The sequence below is a fragment of the Citrus sinensis genome, chromosome 6 (genome assembly GCF_022201045.2).
Source record: "Citrus sinensis cultivar Valencia sweet orange chromosome 6, DVS_A1.0, whole genome shotgun sequence".
Classification (NCBI taxonomy): domain Eukaryota; kingdom Viridiplantae; phylum Streptophyta; class Magnoliopsida; order Sapindales; family Rutaceae; genus Citrus; species Citrus sinensis.
The window spans coordinates 19,768,291-19,790,312 of NC_068561.1; the positions used below are offsets into that span (position 1 = coordinate 19,768,291).

General features: G+C 35.2%; 3 protein-coding genes across 6 annotated transcripts; 1 reads left to right on the forward strand and 2 right to left on the reverse strand.

Moving 5' to 3' along the window:
• The first annotated feature begins 662 nt into the window (after positions 1-662).
• On the forward strand, positions 663-4,288 carry LOC102627670 (fatty acyl-CoA reductase 2, chloroplastic). Of its 2 annotated transcripts, none has more exons than XM_006481633.3 (10): positions 663-819; positions 1,148-1,536; positions 1,630-1,733; positions 1,834-2,033; positions 2,141-2,241; positions 2,411-2,618; positions 2,732-2,893; positions 3,002-3,083; positions 3,204-3,601; positions 3,928-4,288. In XM_006481633.3, the coding sequence occupies exons 1-10, from the start codon at positions 680-682 to the stop codon at positions 4,091-4,093; spliced, it is 1,950 nt and encodes a 649-aa protein (XP_006481696.2). In that variant the 5' UTR covers positions 663-679; the 3' UTR covers positions 4,094-4,288. The 2 variants fall into 2 exon arrangements, with proteins under 2 accessions (XP_006481696.2, XP_006481698.1); XM_006481635.4 differs by having other exon boundaries at positions 692-975.
• Positions 4,176-10,547, reverse strand: LOC102627171 (histone-lysine N-methyltransferase ATXR4). 3 transcript variants are annotated; one of them, XM_006481632.4, is made up of 8 exons: positions 10,407-10,547; positions 9,953-10,317; positions 7,487-7,542; positions 6,617-6,743; positions 6,160-6,229; positions 5,879-6,058; positions 5,420-5,491; positions 4,176-5,086 (listed from the first exon to the last, which is right to left on the reverse strand). In XM_006481632.4, the coding sequence occupies exons 1-8, from the start codon at positions 10,408-10,410 to the stop codon at positions 4,968-4,970; spliced, it is 993 nt and encodes a 330-aa protein (XP_006481695.1). In that variant the 5' UTR covers positions 10,411-10,547; the 3' UTR covers positions 4,176-4,967. The 3 variants fall into 3 exon arrangements, with proteins under 3 accessions (XP_006481695.1, XP_006481694.1, XP_024955762.1); XM_006481631.3 differs by having other exon boundaries at positions 9,953-10,414; XM_025099994.2 differs by lacking the exon at positions 5,420-5,491 and having other exon boundaries at positions 9,953-10,414.
• Positions 10,548-10,606: 59 nt separating this feature from the next.
• LOC102626902 (uncharacterized) lies at positions 10,607-13,918 on the reverse strand. The gene is made up of 3 exons (XM_052443089.1): positions 13,562-13,918; positions 12,087-12,455; positions 10,607-11,246 (listed from the first exon to the last, which is right to left on the reverse strand). Exons 1-3 carry the CDS (start codon positions 13,805-13,807, stop codon positions 10,716-10,718), a joined length of 1,146 nt encoding a protein of 381 aa, XP_052299049.1. The 5' UTR covers positions 13,808-13,918; the 3' UTR covers positions 10,607-10,715.
• Between the last annotated feature and the right edge of the window lie 8,104 nt (positions 13,919-22,022).

A 22,022-nucleotide genomic window follows, 5' to 3' on the forward strand; every position in this document is an offset into this window, starting at 1 on the left:
GCATATTAAAATATGCATGCTTCAATTAGATCTCATTAAATCCCTATTGTTACACATTTATTATTTTAGATTCATGCACACATATGAAAATAGTCATGCCCACATGTTTCCTCATTGCATTTAAAAATTAGTGACTCTTCTACTACGAAATGAGGACTTATATAGATGATGCTTAGAGCTCAAACCCTCACTAAAATTCCCAGTTAAGTTAAAACAAAATTTTAAGTGTGAGCATAAGGGAAATTGGGGGTTAGCAAGTTTTAACATATAACGTGTTCTTGTACCATACATTAATGTTGTAGCATATGCTTTTGACAGTAATTTTAGAAGTGAGATAGATAGAATTGAGTTGTTTCTTATTTTCAATAGTAAGTAGCAGCAACGTCGTAAAATTTTATTCGATTTATAGTAATCTCTCTTCCCACACAGTATAATGTTGTCTATTTAAAAACTTTGATCATCCGTACGATTTTATTTTCGGATCCATCCATCTGAAATATCATAGAAGAAAGTACTCTACACGTATACTATTTAATTAACTAGCAATCATTTGATTCTAACTAGAGATTGTTAGATTCTATCACCTCACTGTTGCATGTTACAGCATCAAAGCCCAACCCAACGTCATCCCTGTCCCATATCCCACACCCTTTCGTCCCACACCCTTTCTTTAAAAGCTATGCAAATTCATGCAAAAATTATATCACACAAAATTATTAATCAAAAGAGAAGCAAGAAAAACTTCCTCCATCTTAGCCGCCGGTGCCAAGCAAAAAGAGAGCGCCTCTTGCAACTCCAAAACCTTCTCTCTTTTCCTTAGTAATTTTAAATTGATTTTACCTAACTCTCATCTCCTTTTAGCTTAAAAACCACACCCCAGTACTTCATTTTATTTGTCTTCACAAATCTGCTCTTTTGATCAAGAAACCTAACCTAACCTAACCAAACCCTCTTCTTATGTTTTTATAGAGATCAGTTAGTTTACTTGTTTATTTTTATTTTTATTTTTTTGGCTTTCAGGAAGGTATTAGCTAAGTTTTTAAGCCACCAATTTCCTTAACTGCAAAATCTTTTCGGTTCATTGGCTTTATGCTTTGCTTTTTGATCTTTCATCTAAAGCATCTCTACTTTATTATTTTCTTGGCAGTGTGGCGGTGGAGATGATGGGGGCTTTGTTCCTTAACTCCCTCTCAGTTGCACCAAATAAATTTGTCAAAGCCTTTGAGAACAATTGTGACCTGTGCTTGCTGAGGAAGAAAAGAAGCATAATGCATTGCCAAGGTGGTGGCAAAACGACACGGTCCAGCGGCGTTTCTCCGGCTTTGAAAGAGAGATCAACGGTAACGGATACAGCTGCTGGAAGCTTAGTTTTATCTCCGAATGGGAAAGGCCATGCTGAGATTGTTGTTCAAGATTTGGTGCCTTTTGGTGGACAAGCCACTTCTTTGGTAGAGTTGCAAGATGGAATTGGCATTGTCAAATTTCTCAAAGCCAAAAATTTTTTCGTTACTGGGGCAACTGGGTTTCTAGCAAAGGGTATCATTTTTTTTTTTTTCCGGAAACCTTGATAGTACGAGAAAGTTTTATTATAATTTACATTTATTTCTTTTTTTAAAAAAAATTTTGCAGTGCTTATAGAGAAGATTTTACGAACGGTACCTGATGTGGGCAAGATCTTTGTGCTGATCAAGGCAAAAAATGAAGAGGCTGCAATGGAGAGATTGAAAAATGAAGTATTATCTACCCTCTGAATTAGCATTTTGTAATTAATTAGGTTTTGCTATGTGATTAATTAATTTGTGCTGCAAATTTAACTTATGGTAGTGTTTATAGATTATTAATGCAGAGCTTTTCAAGTGTCTGAAGCAAACTTATGGAAAATCCTACCAAGCTTTCATGTTAAGCAAGCTGGTTCCTGCGGTAGGAAACGTTTGTGAAAATAATCTTGGATTAGAAGAAGATTTAGCTGATGTGATTGCGAAAGAAGTTGACGTAATTGTAAATTCCGCGGCTAATACAACTTTTGATGAAAGGTGATGGCCTTCAATATTAATTTATAACTATCATTAAGGCCAATTTCAAGTAGTTATAAAACTTTATAGTGATAGCATGTCTGATGAGTTTTTGAAAATGCATGCAGATACGATATTGCTATTGATATAAACACAAGGGGACCTTGCCGGCTAATGGAGTTTGCAAAGCAATGCAATAAACTTAAGCTCTTTGTGCAAGTATCAACAGGCAAGTACCAAAATTAAAGCCAGTTTTGGAAATTGGAAGCTTTTGAAAATTGAAAAACTTTGGCTTGTTTAATTTCTTCTTGATAAATTTTCTTGTCTTGTTAAGGTTGCTTAAAAATTAAAAGTAAAATTACATAATAAAAGCTAGATTTGTCTTCTTTCGTGAACAGCATACGTAAATGGACAAAGACGAGGCAAAGTTATGGAAAAGCCATTTTGCATGGGAGATAGCATAGCAAAAGAAAATTTTGTCTCCAACTCTCGAAGGCTTATACCAACTTTGGATGTTGAAAATGAAATGAAGTTGGCTTTGGAATCAAAAGAATTCTCCACAGATGGTGAAGTGGCTCAGAAAATGAAAGAATTGGGTTTAGAAAGGTGAAGTGATCTACTTTTATTTTATTTTTCCTCTGTTTTGTCTTGTAAAACGGACTTTTTGTTTAAGCTTGCTCAAATACCACGTGTAACGGGTGGATAAATCACTTGATTAGGGCAAGAAAATATGGATGGCAAGACACTTATGTGTTCACGAAGGCTATGGGAGAAATGGTGATTGATAACATGAGGGGAGACATACCGGTTGTGATAATTCGACCAAGTGTTATTGAGAGCACTTGCAAAGAACCATTTTCCGGTTGGATGGAAGGAAACAGGTGCATTTAATTTTATCAACCATTTTAATTAATTTAGATTAATTGCATTTGGTCTGCCCAAAAAAATGAATAAATAAAAGTAATTAATCCTCTCTCTGACTTTTAAAGGATGATGGATCCAATAATTTTATACTATGGGAAAGGGCAGCTGACAGGATTTTTGGTAGACCCAAATGGGATTCTTGACGTAGTAAGTAAAATTTTAATTAACCATTGATTAATTAATCTCTTGCTACGGTTTGGCTGTGTAGCAATTATTTTGCAAATACAAGAAAACTTTGTGCTTTCATGACAAAATTAGCTGCTGCAGGTCCCGGCTGACATGGTTGTTAACGCAACATTGGCAGCAATAGCACAGCACGGAATGATTCAAAAACCTGATATAAATGTCTACCAAATTGCTTCATCTGTTGTGAATCCACTAGTGTTTCAAGATCTTGCAAGGCTGCTTCATGAACACTACAGTGCTTCGCCGTGTGTGGACACGAAGGGCAGGCCAATCCGTGTGCCATCAATGAAGCTCTTCAGCTCCATGGAAGATTTTTCAGCTCACCTCTGGAGAGATGCTATTCAGCGAAGTGGGCTGACATCCACGGCTAATTTGAACGGGAAGCTGCCTCAGAAACTTGAAACTATTTGCAGAAAGTCAGTAGAGCAAGCGAAGCACTTGGCTGATATATATGAGCCATACACCTTTTATGGAGGAAGGTAATTAGGCTCTCTCTATTAGCATGCACAATGCAATATGTATCGACCCCTTTTGACACTACTAGCTCCAGATTCCTCCTTAATTAGACTCGTCGTAAACTTTAAAACTACATATTATTATACGTCTAAATCTAAATTTATAAACTAAGTTACGTAAATTTGAAGCCAATCTACTCACCGCAGCCTACATCAGCCACATTTTTCTTACTAACCAAGAAGTCAAGAAACCCAAAGAAAACAAAAAATCAATCTCTATCTGATGTTAAATTGTATTTATGTTATGAACCAATATTAATTTAAATGCATGATCATCAATATTTTGGCAGATTTGATAACAGCAATACAGAGAGATTGATGGAGAAAATGTCCGAAGAAGAGAAGAGAAAGTTTGGATTTGACGTGGGGAGCATTGACTGGAAAGAATACATCACAAATGTTCATATACCAGGCTTAAGGAGGCATGTCATGAAGGGAAGAGGAATACACGTGTAGCTAATAAAATTATATGTGCTTCTTTGTTAATTTTAATTATATCCCGTGTTAGGGCTTTCAAGTAATTATAATAAGTGAATACTTTTTCTTTTTCTTTTTTTCTGTCTTGACTTTGTAATAACTGAATGCTTAATCCTGCGTTTTCTTTTTTCTGTTCCAAAATTATATATAAAGGTAGGCAAGAATTTGGGTGAATTCATGGTTAATTAGATGGACTATGTTGCGTGGAATTTAAGTTCCTTTCCTACGATAATTTCGGTGATTGATGGTTATATTTTTCGATAAATTTTCAGTCATTTGTTTAGACCATATATTTACAATAGGATCTTATGTTCAGTTAAATTTCTGATCGTTCGTTTAAACCATATGTTTATGATTAACACAGACAAATAGTAAATAATTAACAAATATTAAAACTATTTAGTACTTTGGACGACAATTATTATTTCATGAAGTAAAAAGAAAATCGAAATGAGTCTAGCTTTGTGGCTAATCTTCTAATAAGACAATTTTCTTTTTTTGGGATAATTTTATTTATGACTCTACATATCTATGAAATTGATATACATGTATAATGAGAACTTGATATCTTTAAAATTTTCTTAGTTTTTATGGAAATTAAATGAACAGGTTTAGGTTGTTAAATGAAAAGCACCTATTCCAAATAATATGCAAAATCTAAAAGAAATTTGTGACAGGGAAGAAAGATTTCGTGATCAAAGAGTGAACAAAATTTTTATTTTTCTTTTCCCCTATTTATAACGATTTATCATTTATCACTGCTAGCAGATCAATAACATTACTGGTATGTCGACAAGAGATCGTTTCGGTTACCAAAGTGCTAAAACCAGAGGAAAACACGAGAAAACGCTTCTCAGTCACCAGATGAACACCGCAAGCAGTTGCACTGAAAACCGAACCCTTGCGTTAAGATAGCTTGACGAGCATCACGAGCCATACTTGCATCGATGTAGCATATCCGAAGTTCTTCCCCTGTGAAATAAACATAAAATTAAGATTATGGCATTGTTATTATTATGTTGAATATTTTTGCATGGTGGGATTTGAGGAATGAAAACGTTAATCTTGAATGCATGCATCTTCATAGCTCTGCCTGCTAATTTCCCTCGTTTTCTTTAACAATGCTGTGAAATTTTTAATGTGAAAGCAACCTATTCTTTTTCTTCATTCTCATTGGCTACTCAACAGATGAAAATTCATTTCCCTAACATGCATGCTATAGAAGTGACCTACAAGAGATTTTAATATTGGGTAAGAAACCGGAAAAACAAAGAAACATGAAAGCTGTGCGATTGCTGGACAAACCTTCCTCAACATCACGAAGGGCCATCAATCTTGCATCTGCATTGTCTATCCACATAATATGTGCATTCGGATCTGCAATCCAAATTCAGCTCATTCAGTTCCTTTCTTATTTTCTCTCTTCTTTTGGCACAAAAATTCTGTTTGGCTTATCCTAGCATGTCATCTATTTCTATGAACATTTTAACAATCACTAGATCTGCACTTGAACCAGTTTTGGGCGATCATTGAATTGTTATTTCGCCAATCCCCATAGATTCTTCCTTCCCCAATAATCTTATATTCTATCTCCCTTTAATTCTTTTTCTTCTCTTCCAATTGTCCTAATTTTTCTTCTATTTTGTAGTCTACATCAATTGATATCTGATCATGCACTATGTAAATAAGGTTAAATTGCACCTAGAACCTCAGAAGAGGAAAAATAAAGTAAAACAGTTAAAAAGAAGAAGAGGAAAAACTAACCACAATCGTGGTTATAGAAGGATGGAAGCATATAAATTGCATTCCCAACTGCAATTTCAGATTCTATGGAGGCTGCAGCTGATGAAAGAAGATCTTCATACAATCCTCCAGCCAATTCAATACGAAACGCATTGATACGAATTTGAGCCAGTACATTAGTGTACCATTGCTTGTTTAGAACTTGTAATGTCAAAGATCACTGTTCTCCCAAAAAACACTGGCATAGAGCTAGAAAAAAGTATAAGATAACAAAAAATAATGATAATTGATGTGGAGGATACATTTCATCTGTTCATCATCTATACCTGCCTTTTTAAAGGCACTCCTTAGCATAACAAAACCCTCTTCCATCTGAAAATTCTCATAAAAGTAAGATGGCATGCCGCAAATTTAAAATTTCACCAAAAGAAGAACATATATGCACAAAAATAATGGCAAGGGATGCTAAACCCCTAATCATCATGGTCATTAATAGATCAGCTCACTGAATATTTATTATCTAATTATTGCTTCTATAACTATGAATAATGCATTTCCTTTGGTAGACAAGCAACAATTATTGTTTCTGTGATCAAATCACATGCAGAAATAATAGGTTCTCAAGCTCCAATTACTTGGTGCAACAAAGTAATGAATTGATTTGAATAGAATTCATGATCTAACAGCTCTACCAACAATTCTTTCTTATTTCAAAAATTTCTACATCGGTCATGATCAATATTAATATAAGATTCTTACCGCCAAAATCAATTCAGGGGATAAACTAGCAGGTTGAAGTATGTCAATACAGTCAGCAGATTCAGCTCCTGATATAATCATACAAGCCAACCGCTTCACCAGAAGAGGGTATTTCAATCCTTGACTCCTTTATAGAAAATGTATTTAAAATGAAAAATTAAAGAAATACAATATGAAAATGAGAACAGACACTGAAAAGTGTTAAAAATTACAACAAATTTAGGAAAATTTAGGAAATCATGTTGACATGAAAACATAAACTGCTGTTGGACTTCAGGAGACCACATGTGTTGGTAAATCAATAGTCCCACAGAAAACTAAAAATAGAAACACCACTATCATGTTCAAAATATTTCTAATAGCATTACTGCTCTTGCTGGCAATAAACCCATAATAACTATGAAAGGTAATTCAAATGGCTTAAAGGAAAATCCTGCGTGTTTGCCCCTAACAAAAAAAACTTGATGAGCTGCCATCTATTTAAAATTTGCACCATGTTAACATGATGCATGATACTATATACTCAAAAATGCCAATTATTTTTAAGAATTTATCATACTGTGTTATTTTATTCGTTTCATTCCATGTAGTGATACCAACAGTTACTCAGGGAAAGCGAATGAAGAAAATACAAATTCTGCTGTAACAAGTCTTAATTAATACCTTTAGATGCACTGAACATTGCTAAAAGAATCTCAAAGTAGGACAAAAAGGATATGTACAAATCTAATATGACACAAATATGAAATGTAACTGAATGCAAAAAAAGAAGATAAATCCCATAAAAAAATGATGTAGACAAAATGTAATTGGGAAAATCTATCAACCTTCAAGCAAGTGAAATTAAAAGAATTTCAGAAACTCACATACCGGCAATAGTCATTGAAAACAGACCAATCCGCTCTCCTCTCAACATCATAAAATGCCTGAGAATATGAGAATAAAACAGAGATTCTTTAAAAGGCAAAAAGGACTTAAAGTTCAAACCAATTCAACTCACTGAAAGTAAGAGCTCTTATAGCCAGCTTGTATTCTTAAGCAAATAAACTATTGAAATACTAAGGGGGACTTCAGCTACTACAACCTGCTGTAAAATGGAATCACTAACTATCAAGTATTAGTGCTTCGTCGTTGGTAAACATTAGCTTTCACAGTTAAACATAAGCAGAGGCGGATGTAGTGTAGGACTAGTGGGGGCTCAAGCCCCCACTGAAAAAAAAAACTATTTTTGTTTGAAAGAAAAATTAATAAATTTTTAAATAATCCCTGTCATATTTTTAAATAGTCCAAGTTTTTTCAGTTTTTACAACCACAGTAGAGAGAACATTTTCAACAACGAAATTTGTGAAGAATGAACTTCAGAATCGGATGGGAGATGAATGGACAAATAATAATTTGATTGTTTATGTAGAAAGATGTATTTAATAGTATTGATAATGAATTTATTGCACAACGTTTTCAGAATATGAAATCGCGTAGAGAATAATTGTAACTGTGTTATCAAAAATTTTATATATTCAAGTTTCAGTTTTTATATTTTATTGTCATTTAATTTAGCCCCCGGTAAATTATTTTTCTAGATCCGCCATTGAACAATAAGCACAACAATTATAAACATACCCCAATGAGCAACAAAAACTAATATGCACACTAGTAGTGTTGTCATGAACATAACTTGGATTATATGACACTATGTATTCTGAGAAGTTCATGCAAAATGTTCAAGCTCTTCTCCTACTACCTTAGATACTCTGTAAAGACATACACTACCCTTGCATAAATTACAACACAGTAAAGCTTAGATAAGGGTTTCACGCTAATGAATAATGCCTTGACTCTACCAAAGCATAAAGGATTCACAAATTGTAATCTCAGCTAGCAACAGATGGCATTAATAGCTAAAAGGGAAGAACTCTGTTCATCCTTATAAACAATCTGTCAAAAATCCCTCCACCATTATTTATTTCTCAAAGCTTCACAACATAAATGTTAACATTCTATGGCACAAACTCTCCTTAGGCAAAACATTACAGGGTTTAATAGCATATGGGTCCCCGATTTTTTATGAAATAGCAATTAAGAACACAGATTACATTTTTTCCCATGTAGTCCCTTGCCTTCATACAATGATAAAAATCCTATAATACAATCAAGGCATGTTTGGTTATAGTATTAAAGGGGTATTAAAATATTGTTCACATTATCTTAATATCAATATCATGTTTGGCAAATTTTACAAGGGATTAAGGGGTATACTAATACAGCAAACTGCCGCATTAGGTAAACCTGACCGGGAGTCGAGAAAAGCTAGCAAACTGCCGCATTAGCTTTTGTGCTTTTGCATTTGCTGCTTCTTTTTTTTTTATTACTTTTGCTTTTGCTTTTTTTTCAATACTAATAAATAATATAACTTTTTAATATAATATAATATTTTCTTTTCTTTTATTTTTATATCATAATTGTTAATATAAATTAATAATTTATTATTCATATTTTAATTTTTATTATATTAAAAATATTACTAAATAATGTATTATTTAATTATATAATAATTAATATATCAAATTGATTAATAAGTACTTAAATAATATATAAAAATAAGAATATAACTTGATATTACATTATTTAATTATATTATAGTAATTAATATATAAAAATTTAATATAACTAATCAAAATATTTATATATGAATAAATTTAAATAATATTAATTTAAAATAAATGTTATGTTGTCGATTATAAGGCTATAAGCTTCAATCTTTATGGAAATTTTTTTAATATTTATACTAAAAAATAATGTTAAATTTCTAAAATTTAAGACTTCTATATTTTGTATTTTTTTAGGTACTAATAAATATTATTTTCTAAATATATAATTTAAGTTAATCACAAAAAAATTAATACAGTACAGTGTAGCACCAAACATTGTACAACATTATTATAATACAGTGCTAATGCAATACACCATAATACAATACACAAATATTAAAATAATACAATACAGCATAATACACTATAGTGTGCCAAACGCACCCTCAGTGATTTAACATTATACTCATCAAAATTTTGAAAAAGAATTAAGTCCCCTTAATAAACTCATTTCAAGGTGTGACTGAAAAGCCAATGATGTTAATCAGCCAGCAAAGACCCACAAGAAAATTTTTCAAGTAATGTCCTTACCTGTGACTTTGTCAAAACTTAGGGACCCAAACCTAAAACTTAAAATCCAGTTAGTCATAGAAGCATAACTGCAAACAGGTGATAGGTACATCGTAAACCTCAAAATCCATGAAGAATTTTTTTTATTTTTTTTCCCCTGAAAGAAAGCCCATTTTACCTTAGCGTTATCTTTGCACACTTCACTGCAAAAGCGAGCATTATGATGTTGAAAATGCTGCGAACTCGAAGTAATCTTTCTGAGACAAAAGTAACACACGCTGTTTAGTGTGGAAAGAGTCGGGTGAGTTATGATGGGCTTGGCGGTGTGGATGAGATCGCCGGCCCCGATTCTCCGAGTGGCGAAGACGCCGCGACCGGCGGACTCGGTGAGCGCGACTTGGATTGGCGGCGGCGAGGGTTGACTGGGTTTCCCATTGTGCGTTGCGGCGGAGCAAAGCTGCCTCTTTTCTAAATGAAGACTTTCGAGGCGGGAAATCAGGCAACGGCTATAACGGCGTAAGCACATCTTCCAAAAGTAACAGACTTGTGGGAGAAATGGAATAAATAAGATCACAAAATTATGACCAATAAAATCATACTGAGCGAGTCTGGGGGTTAGCAGTTGTACATACTCATTCATGGATTCATGCTCCTCTTGAGGAAAAAAGTTACGTAAACATGGCCAAATGTATCAAAAAAATGCAAAGCAAAGGCTTAAAAAGTACCAAGGACTAACCATTTTTCTAGTCTTTGGTAATACCAAAATCTTTGGTGCCAAAACAAATAACAACTAGAAAGTAATTACAGTATAGATTATATATACACACATATAAAAAGAGCAATCACCTATCAAGTTAATAAAAGGTAAATGCCGTAACAATTAGCGTCGTCATCAATTTGATTCAAATTCATCGCCTTATTAACACATTTAATAATTTTCATCAATGTAATGGTGATCTCCAATCAAGATTTTCATCAACCGGGTAACTATCTTTCTGCACTTCTTTAGGAGGAATGAAGCAATCAAGTGACAATCCGGCCACGTTAAATGCAAGATCATCAATGGTCCAAATCTCCTCCATCCTCGTGATTGAAAGGCCTGCTTTCAGATTATCTCCAAAGCGTGTGATGATTACACTTGATTGGCCCGAATGAGCAATCATCACACCCTCGATTGCCCTATAATCTTCAATTTTAGTAGCCATTGTGGTTTCCCAGTAAGTAGGCAGAGATCCAGGTGATTGAATTCTTGTTAAGTACGAGTCCTCTAAGTACACTAGCAGCCCACTTCTTTGGCTGAAGTAACCAAAGATTACATGCTTGATCATCTCTGCCGTGCTGTCACTTCGATCAGCTAAGTCCGTTTGATTAGCAGCCAATTTCAAGACAAAACAATCAATGTCGGAAATTCGTTTCTCTCCCATGTACTGTGCTGTAGAGAATACAGATGCTACTGCAATAGGATCCAGTCCCTACACACATAAATTATTGTATCTTCAGCACAACATAGGGCCATCTCATATCAGTATTTGAAGTGATGGGGGGGCCAGAATTCGAACTAATTGATTCCAAGTTTGACAAAACATATATGAAACAAGATCTGGTGTCTTCGGAGATTGGATCTAGTTTCCAATTAAATTTGTGTGTGAGAAGAACAGAGGCAGCAAGTTGACATCAGGATGTATATAACTCTCAAGTGAAATCCTTCTCAATATCCCACATAAAAAAGATAAATAAACACTACTGAAATTATTTTGGGATGCTAAATTTAGAATTTTTATTGCACGACAACATCCCAAAAATGTTCGGTATAATCCCACATCTACAATCCGCAAATGTTTCTATCTAAATCCTAGGTGGGCTAAAAATAAATTTAAGTGGCAATATAATCTCATAGCACTCTCCTGTCCAAGTCCATTTTTAAGGGCGAGTTCTACAAGTAGGTAGGTAAACAATCGGGCGTGTGGACTGTTCCAATCCTGAATCTCACATGAACTAAAGTAGAAATCTGAATGGGTATATAATCTCATTGACAATTCTTCATACAAGCCTTCATAAATGAAAAAATAAAATAAAAATAAAAATCCAGATCACATTACTATATCTCACTCACATGCCAAGATCTGAGTTCGCCTGCATGATTCATGTTACTCTAGAAAGTAGCTAAACGTGCTATTGGTAATTATTTATCCCAAGTGACAAGAATTAAAAAATGCAGAAGTACAATTGTTCTATCAAAAAACAAAAACCTGACAAAGATACTTCAAAAAAATAATAATTAACATTTTAGAAATAAACTATCAAAGACTTGCCTGAAGAGCACGACGGAGAGGGCGGACGCTGCCTTTGGCAGCATGTGAGCCGAGCCATGGTGTGTGGCGCCAAGCAAAATTACCATCACTACCAGCTACGACTTTGTGGCCACCAACAACAAGCTCAATGAGCCACTTGTTAGGAACCATTTGCCACATTACAAAGCAACCCTTTTCTGAAACCCCTCCGAGGGAGGCGCTGGCTCCGGCACCGGCAACGGGAACTGAGCCAGCTGAGCCGCCAAAATCATCCCCCATGCCCATTGTCACTTTCCCAGTGGCAAAAATGTTCTTCACTCTCCCTTCTAATTTCCTGCAACCCGTTGCTGCTGTGAAGTGTTGTATGATATATTGTGCTGATGAACATACCTGCGGTTACAACAAATTATTAAATCTCTAAAATTTAAGTGATAATGAATTATTGGAGCTCATTTACTGTAACATTACAATTAATAATATGTCGAAACTAATAATACTCAAAATCTGATCGAATAGAAAGAAATTTACCCACAATGTGAAATTATTAAATGCACATAATCATTTAATTTACCTCCACCCAAGAGTTGTTCTCAATAAGTTGAGTGTTTGACAACTAAACAAAATTTATCATCGAGAATAATTCTGGTGGAACTGTAAGTTATATTATTGTGTAACTCAATAAAATCCATTAATTAATTTTTTTTATGAGTTACATGATTATCTTTTTTATTTGTAGGAAAGTAGCTTTTCATTCATTCAACGCTTTAAATAAATTCAGAATTTCTGCTTGACATTGAATCCAGCCAAACAGTAAATGTACTTCTTCCTAAAACAAATTTATCTAAGGAATGGTCATCAGCATACAAAATCCCGGGGTGTATTGAACTTTAACAATGAATAAGTGATACGAAGCTATAAAGTTGGTTAAGTCATTTAATAATGAATAAGAGATGCAATTTTAACTATTATTTTTGGGGGGATTTTAGGTAAATACGAAGCTATAAAGTTGGTATAGTCATTTAATTTGAGTGAAACGAGAATGATGTATATAGTAAATGACTTAATCTACTTTCTAAAAAAACCTGATCAATAAATACAACAAACTGACCCACAAAAGTTCTGGGCTTCGGTCTTTCCTTTTTTCAGTGGGATACTGATGGGGATTTCAGAGCATGTGCACAAAGTGGAAAAAAGCACTAGTTGAATCAAGAATAATAAAGATAATAACAATATCTTTTTAGGTATGAAAACACCCGCATTTTTTTTTATTAATCTCTTTACCAATAATAATAAGTAAAAATAAATAATAAGCTCAATGTAAAATAAGATCAAAAGAATCCATAACGTCGCACACGTTAATGACCTCAAAATGATAAAATCTGTGATCCATTTACACAACTAATAAACAATCAGTTTTTTTGCAGGATGATATACGTACTTTGCATATCAAATCGAAAAATGCAAATGTATGTATGTATGTATAGATATATACGTACCTGGTTAAGGGGTTGCTTCGGAAGAAGGGGAACTGGGAAAAGAGGGCAACCAAGAACGCTTAAGAGGGTCTTGAGGTCAGATTTCTTGTTGATGAAAAAAACAAGAGACAAGTGATTCTTGAGCCAGTGCTTCCACGAAAGTCCTTTCTTGGAAGAGTACTTCGTGTTGTTACTGCCGTTGCTGCTGTTGCTGTGTTGTTCTTCTTCATTAATGGGCTCTTCCGATAATGGAGCAAGCCGACTCATTATCAAAGAGCAGAACGAAAAATACTACAGAGGCCGCAGGATCAGCAGCAACAAAACGAGAGGAACGTTTACTTGCTCTCGCTCTACTTCTTAAAATAGGGGAGTTTCTTTCTTTTTCTGTCTTTGGTTCGGTGCACTTCTTGTACACGCAGTTTTTGGGGCGCGTGATTGGGCAATGATACCCTAGAGAAGTTCTTTTTAATTTTATTTTTTTTTATTTTTTTACCACGAGGTATCCTGGGGAGGGTCTCAACTGTGGGAGGCACTTTTAAGTCCGTATTACAATCCAGACTAGAAAGTCTCTGCTCGAACCGAGAAGCACAGGTTCTCCCAACAAAGGCGATTTCCCTGCGACTCGAACTGGGAAGCAAATCCAGTCAAATCACTTAAGAGGACTCTATTACCAATGGAGTTAACACTTTATTGGTACATTATTTATATTTAAATAAGAAAAAAGGACCTAAGGTTTCCATCTTACCAGGAAAAGTCAAATGTATAATTCATCTATGGTTGTTTGTAAAGTAACTTAAATGTTAAATATTTCTGTTTCAACACTATGAAGTGAATAAAGACTTTTACAGCATTGTTAAGAGTAAGTCTACTGTTAAGGGTACGTTTGGAATTGAGATTTTATAATTTTTAAGTTACAGTTATTATAGAGAAAAAATTTTAATTATAAAATAAAATTTTGTAATATATAGTAAATATAAATTTTAAATAATAATTTTGATAAAATTATTAAAGATATAATAGATTTTTTATTATACAAGTGAACAATCATATCAACATATCTTCCAAATTACAGCAGCTAATGTTTATCAAACACTTTAGTGTTATAACTAAAAAATATAATTGTCCAATCTCAATTCTAAACGCACCTTAATTCACCTCTCTTTTAATAATCTTTTTTATTATTTTAAATTTTCAATCGACAAAATTTTTATTTAATTCTAACGAGTATGTTAGAAATTAACATATAAGATTAATGATGCATGTGTGTAGTAGTATTGAGTTCGATGGACCACAAGATGATATGAGACTGACATATCACATCCAAACTCTTACTAATTTTTCTAATGGAATAGAAGGCATTAAGGAGATAGGTTACCTAACACACGAACATTAAATTTAGGTTTATGATGTCTAATAATAATAGTGAGAACTCAAGAAGATTGCAATTTATTGAAAAATAATTACTTACTCAAAAGTCTAAAAATTAATTGATTAATTTTACATAAAGAACTCATCCGTGAGATGGTCAATGAGCAAAAATAAAATGTAGAGGAACTCATAAAATGTTCTCCCTTGTTTTCTTTTTAACTTATTTTGGTGAAAGAAAAAGATTTAGTTGGTTAACAAACAAGTCCAATGAGAGATCTTCCAGCAAAGCTAAAGAAAATTACCATAATCATTTATTAGATTAGAAAGGTGGGTGTGGTCCTTTCTACATTCTAAACTAATCATCACAATTTAGCAAACAAAAATTATGATGTAATGAAAAGTGATCTACGCACCTAATCTTTTTAAATTTTATATTACAAATTAACTTAAGAATTTATTATATCAATTTTAGCTATTCACATGTTTTACTAGACGGGTCATATTTCTTTTCAAATATTTTTTTTAAAAAAATCTTATTTAAAAAGATAAGCCTAACTTCATGATTTATCATCTTGACTAATGAATGGATCTCTGAAATATGATAAAAGGCGAAAAAGAGAGGTGGAAAAATTAACATGAAAATGGCGCGTGAGGGGCAAACAAAGAAGAAATTGTGGGTTTTACAAAGAGAGGGAGCTTTTAAGGAAGGCAATGCTGGTGACGTGTCCGCATCGTTTTCCTATTCGCAATTATGATTTTACTGGTAAGTCTGGTACGAATTTACAAACTTTTGTTTGTTGCTTTCAATTGCTTTAGCCACTTCTTTTGAAAATGCAGCTATGAATTCTATAAATCATAAATGGTATTTGTGTAAAACAAAAAGGCCAAAAAAACAACAACAAAATTATTTAGGGAAATTTACACAAATAGCCATTAAAATTTTACATTTTTCACTTATAACCCTACTAACTTATTTCTATCAATATTAGCCAAAACTAAAATTTCAAGACCAAAGTGCCCTCTCCATCTCTCCCCCAACTCCACCTCTTTCACGTGAGATCTCCAAGAGGCAAAACGGCGGCAGCTTCAACCATCACCGGCGACGGCTTCACACACCATCAACATAAGTAAGCCATTTTATTTATATTTGATTAATTAAGAATGAAATTTGAGAATAACAATGGTGGTGGTAGTGCTTGTAATGGTGGTTGTGGATTTTGGGAGTGTGTTGTTTTGTAACGGAGATTTTTTGTGCGAAGGGTGCGTGATTGTGCAGCGGGATTGGGCTGCAGCGCCATGGGTGCAGCACCCATCGCGCGAGCTGCAGCAAGCATCGCGCGAGCTCGCGCGATGGGTCAGCAAGCACCGCGATGGTTGCTGCAGCTCGCGCGATGGTTGCTGCGGCTCGCGCGATGCTTGCTGCACCCATTCCCATTGCGCGAGTTTGTTCGTCGCACAAAAGTACCTATCGCAAAAAATTTTGTGCGACAGTGTGCCCGTCGCACAAAAACTCACAACACACGTTCTAAATTTTTGTGCGACGGGTGCCCGTCGCAAACTTTTTTGTGCGACAGTGTGCCTGTCGCACAAAAACTCAAAACACACGTTCTGAATTTTTGTGCGACGGGTGCCCGTCGCAAAAATTTTTGTGCGACAGTGTGCCCGTCGCAAACTTTTTTGTGCGAGTCGCAAACTTTTTTGTGCGACAGTGTGCCTGTCGCACAAAAACTCAAAACACACGTTCTGAATTTTTGTGCGACGGGTGCCCGTCGCAAAATTTTTTGTGCGACAGTGTGCCCGTCGCACAAAAACTCACAACACATGTTCTGAGTTTTTGTGCGACGGGTGCCTGTCGCAAAAATATTTGTGCGACAGTGTGCCCATCGCACAAAAATTCAGATTTTTTTTCAAGAGTATTTGATCTTAATTTTTGTATAACCAGTGCCCCTTGCACCAAAGTTTGTGCGACGGGTGGCCGTCGGCTTTAAATTCAAGCATGTTGCTGAAAGAAAAGACTATTTTTTTGTGCGATAAGTGGCCGTCGCAAAAATATTTGTGCGACGGGCACTCATCGCACAAAAATTCAGATTGTGTGTGATAAAAAAATGCAGCAATAGATTGTCGTATAAAAATATAGATTACACCCAAGGCCGTTTTTACTTTGTAGATACCTTATTTATTTTAAATTATTAATATTATTATTCTATAAATAACACAATAATGAATAAAATTTCAATTGTCTCAGGTAGATGGCGAAAACTAAGTTGGCAAAGCGCAATCCGCCTGAACCTGGGAAGGAGCCGGGCGTGATGAAGTTATATTTTGATGATCATTTCCCGGGTCGTATTTCAGAGACGTCAAAACAGAGACAATATCCAAATGCCATGTCTCAACGTGTCACGCATACAGATACGTTTTTTTGGGTAATGATCTTACAGAACTTGTAATTAACCTCTCAATTTCTTATCTTGTAATAGCATGTTGATATTGATACTCTCCTGTTATTTTTCTTTGAATATATCTTCTAGGTCTTTTTGAAGCAATTATGGAACGATGGTGACTGTGACCTTAATTCATTACAATATAGCTACAACTTTAATAGTTATATTGATGGACGAGAAGAAATCATGTCGAAACGTTTCACAGACGTCGATATGGTTAGAATAGCTACGCAATTCAAGATGGTTTATATTTTTTTTAATATCTTAAACATAACAATTAACTTGCATTAATTAATGTATGTAGGTTTTCATTCCCGTGAATTTGGGCGGCGATCATTGGATAGTAGCTCGAGTCGACCTTCGCAAGAAAAATGTGTGGATTTATGACTCGTTGGTGGCAGTTCGTGATGATAAAACGTACAAGGATAAGTTCAAGCCACTTGAAGTTGTCTTCCCTCGATGGTTAGAAGATGTCGGATTTTACAACGTCCGACACGACTTGCGGAATGCCAACCCTTGGAATGTCAAAATATGTAAGGGTGTGCCGCAACAAGAGCCTGGTAGTGGCGATTGCGTGATGATCACGATGTATTTAATGTTTGGGCTAAGACTTAATTTTACTAGTGGCCACGGGCAATACTTTAGGAAGAAAATTGCTGTAGACATATTTAATGGTGATATCGGCCATTAGGATATTGTGGCGGTGATATATAATGATGAAATTGGATTTTAGACGATTGCATTTATAATTATTATTGGTGTGTACAAAACTTTTTTTTTTACATATAATTGAAATAAAAAATTTTCAATATAATAGAAATTAAATAGGTTGTTATATATAATGTTGCAATAAATAAAAATCAGATCTCAAAATACATAACAATTTAAAACGATACAATTAGCTTCGTGTCGACGCAATGGGATTTTTGCACTTTTTTCGGTTATGACCCACTTCGTTGCACCGGCCACATCTTATAGTTCTCCTGTCAATATCCTCACCAACAGAGGGTATTCTGAGCTCTGGACGATGGCCGGGCAGTGGTGCTTCTATTGGTGGGTTAACTTTCATTGCTGGAATTTCCTCAGGAACCTCCCAATCTGCCATGTCGCCAACAGGCTCTACTGGTTGTGCATAAGCCGTCACTAATGATTCCTGAGTGTAAAATTCGGAACAAAGACTTATGTAATCCACGCGCACGGTTATGCAAGCAGCAATTGCATGTGCACAAACAAGCTGATCAAGTTGGAACACTCTACAGGAGCAAGTCTTCTCACGAATGTCAACTATCCCTTCTTTAATACCACCACCAAAAACATGAAATCGATACTGAGCCATAGGACGAACGGTCATTCTTTCAGCCAAAGTTCTCCTATCAGAGACTATTTCGTCTGCCCACGTTGTTAGACGAGTACTCATCAACTCAGCCGTAATTTTCCTATCATAAAACCATTGCTGCAATGTTTTCCTAAAGTGATCAACAAGATGAGTTATAGGAAATTTCCTCGGTTCCCTCAGTAATGAATTCACGCTCTCTGCAATGTTGGTGGTTAGAATACTGTACCTTCTACCTTCGAACTCAGACCTTGCCCAATTACATGTGCCAACATTATTCTCTAAGTAGTCAGCCGCACCAGCGTGGAGTTGCCACAACCCCTCTAGTTGTTTTTTAAATTCTTCGTGTCCATATGTTTTCGCTGCGTTTATGAAGGCAGGCTCAAATTCATCCCAAAGAGCTTTCGACATCTTGAATTTTGACTTAACGTTACCTTTGACATGGTAAAAACAAACGCCATGGACAGCTGAGCGAAATACTTTTAAAACGGCTCTATTGATCGCGGTGCATCGGTCTGAGATAAATACCAACTCCGGCATATCACCAATTACTCCATGTAATTTCGTCATAAACCATTCCCAAGCATCATTGTTTTCCGAATCCATAACCCCAATGGCTAACGGATACAATTGGTTGTTTCCATCCAGGCAGGTCGCAACAAACATAGTTCCACGGTATAACCCCTTTAGATGAGTACCATCCACAGCAATCACTGGCCTCATGCACTGCATGAAACCCTTGATAGAAGAGCCAATAGCTACAAAATAGTATAAGAAATTATCATTTCCATCTCGCTGCAGGTGAGTAACTGTACCTTCATTTGCTTTGGTCAAAACATGAGAGTATTTAGGAAGTAAGTTATATGATTCTGCAGGGTTGCCTCGAACTATTTCAAGGCCAACTTCTTTAGCCCGATATGCTTGCTGATATGTTAATTGGACACCGTATTCCTGCTGGATGTCTGCTCTGATGTCATTTGGAGTATATATTCGTTTTTCTTGGATGAACTTGTCCGCAATAATATGACCAACAACCCGACTCCTTACTTGATGAACACCACCAGCCAATACCTCATTACAACAAGTGTGTACGTTGTCAACTCTTCTCACTAACCACGGAACATTCTGCTCATTCGAAACTCTTGTTGCTCGAATACGCCATTTACATAATTCCGAAGAACACTGGGCCTCGAAACGTGTTGTTGTAGACCGTGTGATCCTGAAATCAAATTTACCCCTCAAGGCAACTTTACGCAGTTGTAGTATTAACTCATTCTTGGCAACAAACAACTTACCCACACTAATATCATCATAATTATAATTTCTGACCAAGTTAGGAGCAGCTAAGTTTGAAGGTAAAACTGGAGCAAGTTGTGCGAGGTGGTCAACTATTGTTCTCCTTCTCGAACGTGGCACTGAAGGAATAGGTTGGCTGGCAATGTTATTAATAGGAATACTATTCTGATCATCATCATCAACATTAGTAGGAATATGAGAAGGACCAACGCCTCCATCACAAACTGAACTATTGAAATGGTTGTCCGTTGTATTATTATATGGTTCCATACAAACATTATCTACTGCTGTGTTGCCGATGTCGTCAATAGGATCATCATTACTGCGAAATTCATTATTGTAGAATGGAGAGTAACGTTGCTCTAATGACAATGTCTGTGGTAATGCCTCTGCTTCAACATCCGCTAGGGTAATGCCATTGTCATTAATAGTGTCATTGTAGCCGTGGAGTGGAGAGTAACATTGTTGTAAAGACAGTGTCTGTGGTAATACCTCTTCTTCACTATCAGGGACAGAGACATTTGCTCTAAAAGAAGTTTCAGTTTCTACAGGTGGCTCAAGATCTTGGTAATCAACTCGAGAAGATGTGGTCACAAAAATAGGAATGCATCCGTAATTTACCACATCAGAGGCCATATGTAACACAACCTTGACTATTTCATCGTTAAATATGTCCATAGGCAGTGAACATGTACGATACATTGTATTACTAGACCTCAAAGTTGTCTTCATAGTGATATTGTATTCATTACGATTTATCTGTAACACATCATAAACTCTTGCCAGAAACTGATCAAATGTACAGTCTTTTCGAATTAGAAAGGCTGTATTATTGCCATTCACGTACTCCATACTCCCATCCGCCAACGTCTCCCACCAACCGTCATAACACAGTTGAAGCACAACTGAATCCATTAAATCTACAAAATATACAAAAAATATAACAAATGTGGTTACACATTGTGGGTTTGATTTGTTTCGTTGCAAGCGTTGAAATGATATATTATACACAAAAAATGAATTTATTTAGCTGTAATTATGACCTCCAAAAAATAACCTAAATTTTGTGTAATATGATTTTTTTGTACGACAGCATCTGTTGCACAAAATTTGGTGCGACGGGAACCTGTCGCACAAAATTTCAGATAGTGTAATCAGATTTTTTTGTGCGACAGAAAGGCAGTCGCACAAAATTTGGTGCGACGGAAACCTGTTGCACAAAATTTCAGATTGTGTAATAAGATTTTTTGTGCGACAGAAAGGCAGTCGCACAAAATTTGGTGCGACGGGAACCTGTCGCACAAAATTTCAGATTCTGTAATATGATTTTTTGTGTGACAGAAAGGCAGTCGCACAAAATTTGGTGCGACGGGAACCTGTCGCACAAAAAATTCGAATTTTCACAAATTGGTCAACAGCCATTACAACGTATTGCCTCCAACACAGTCCGACAATAGACCACCAACCACCACAAACATCATCACAACAACACATAATCACAACACAACACAAGAACAATATAAAGCATGTGTTTGAAATTGCTAACCTAGGGTTTTTGAACTTCAACTGTTATCTTGTAGATTTTGATTGCTATTATACGTGATTTTGGTGGAATTAGTGTTGCTGAACGGGATTCCGGTGAGATTGCTGCCGATGATGGTCTCCGATTTGGCTCTCTATGGTGCTTCCGTTTGGTGAGAAGTGTAGGTGAGTTCAAGCTTTGGTGAGCTTTGGGTGAGATTGCAAGGGTATTATGGTCCAAAAGTTTGTTGTTTGGCTAATATTGATAGAAATAAGTTAGTGGGGTTAAAAGTGAAAAATACAAAATTTTAATGGCTAATTTGTAAAATTTCCCCCATTAAATCTAGATGAGTAATTACATGAATCAATTGTGATTAATTGCACTTGAGGAGCCATGAATTTCAACAATAGATGTAATTTGCGCTGTTATTTTTCAATATCATATTATAATTTATTGATGTTTATAATTTAAAATTAGTTAGAACCTTTACTTACTTAGATAATTACTAGCACTTATAAATTA

What these genes read in the sequence shown, in the direction of transcription:
- LOC102626902 (XM_052443089.1), bottom strand. Translation starts at nt 13,807, where the DNA reads ATGAGTCGGCTTGCTCCATTATCGGAAGAGCCCATTAATGAAGAAGAA. An exon ending in CGAAGCAACCCCTTAACCAG is followed by an intron (nt 12,456 to 13,561) that starts GTACGTATATAT and finishes TTGTAACCGCAG; the next exon opens with GTATGTTCATCAGCACAATA. An exon ending in CTCTCCGTCGTGCTCTTCAG is followed by an intron (nt 11,247 to 12,086) that starts GCAAGTCTTTGA and finishes TTATGTGTGTAG; the next exon opens with GGACTGGATCCTATTGCAGT.
- LOC102627171 (XM_006481631.3), bottom strand. Translation starts at nt 10,414, where the DNA reads ATGAATGAGTATGTACAACTGCTAACCCCCAGACTCGCTCAGTATGAT. An exon ending in GTTTTCAATGACTATTGCCG is followed by an intron (nt 6,744 to 7,486) that starts GTATGTGAGTTT and finishes TTTTCTATAAAG; the next exon opens with GAGTCAAGGATTGAAATACC. An exon ending in CCCCTGAATTGATTTTGGCG is followed by an intron (nt 6,230 to 6,616) that starts GTAAGAATCTTA and finishes GAGAATTTTCAG; the next exon opens with ATGGAAGAGGGTTTTGTTAT.
- LOC102627670 (XM_006481633.3), top strand. Translation starts at nt 680, where the DNA reads ATGCAAATTCATGCAAAAATTATATCACACAAAATTATTAATCAAAAG. An exon ending in TGGAGAGATTGAAAAATGAA is followed by an intron (nt 1,734 to 1,833) that starts GTATTATCTACC and finishes TAGTGTTTATAG; the next exon opens with ATTATTAATGCAGAGCTTTT. An exon ending in CAAATGGGATTCTTGACGTA is followed by an intron (nt 3,084 to 3,203) that starts GTAAGTAAAATT and finishes TAGCTGCTGCAG; the next exon opens with GTCCCGGCTGACATGGTTGT.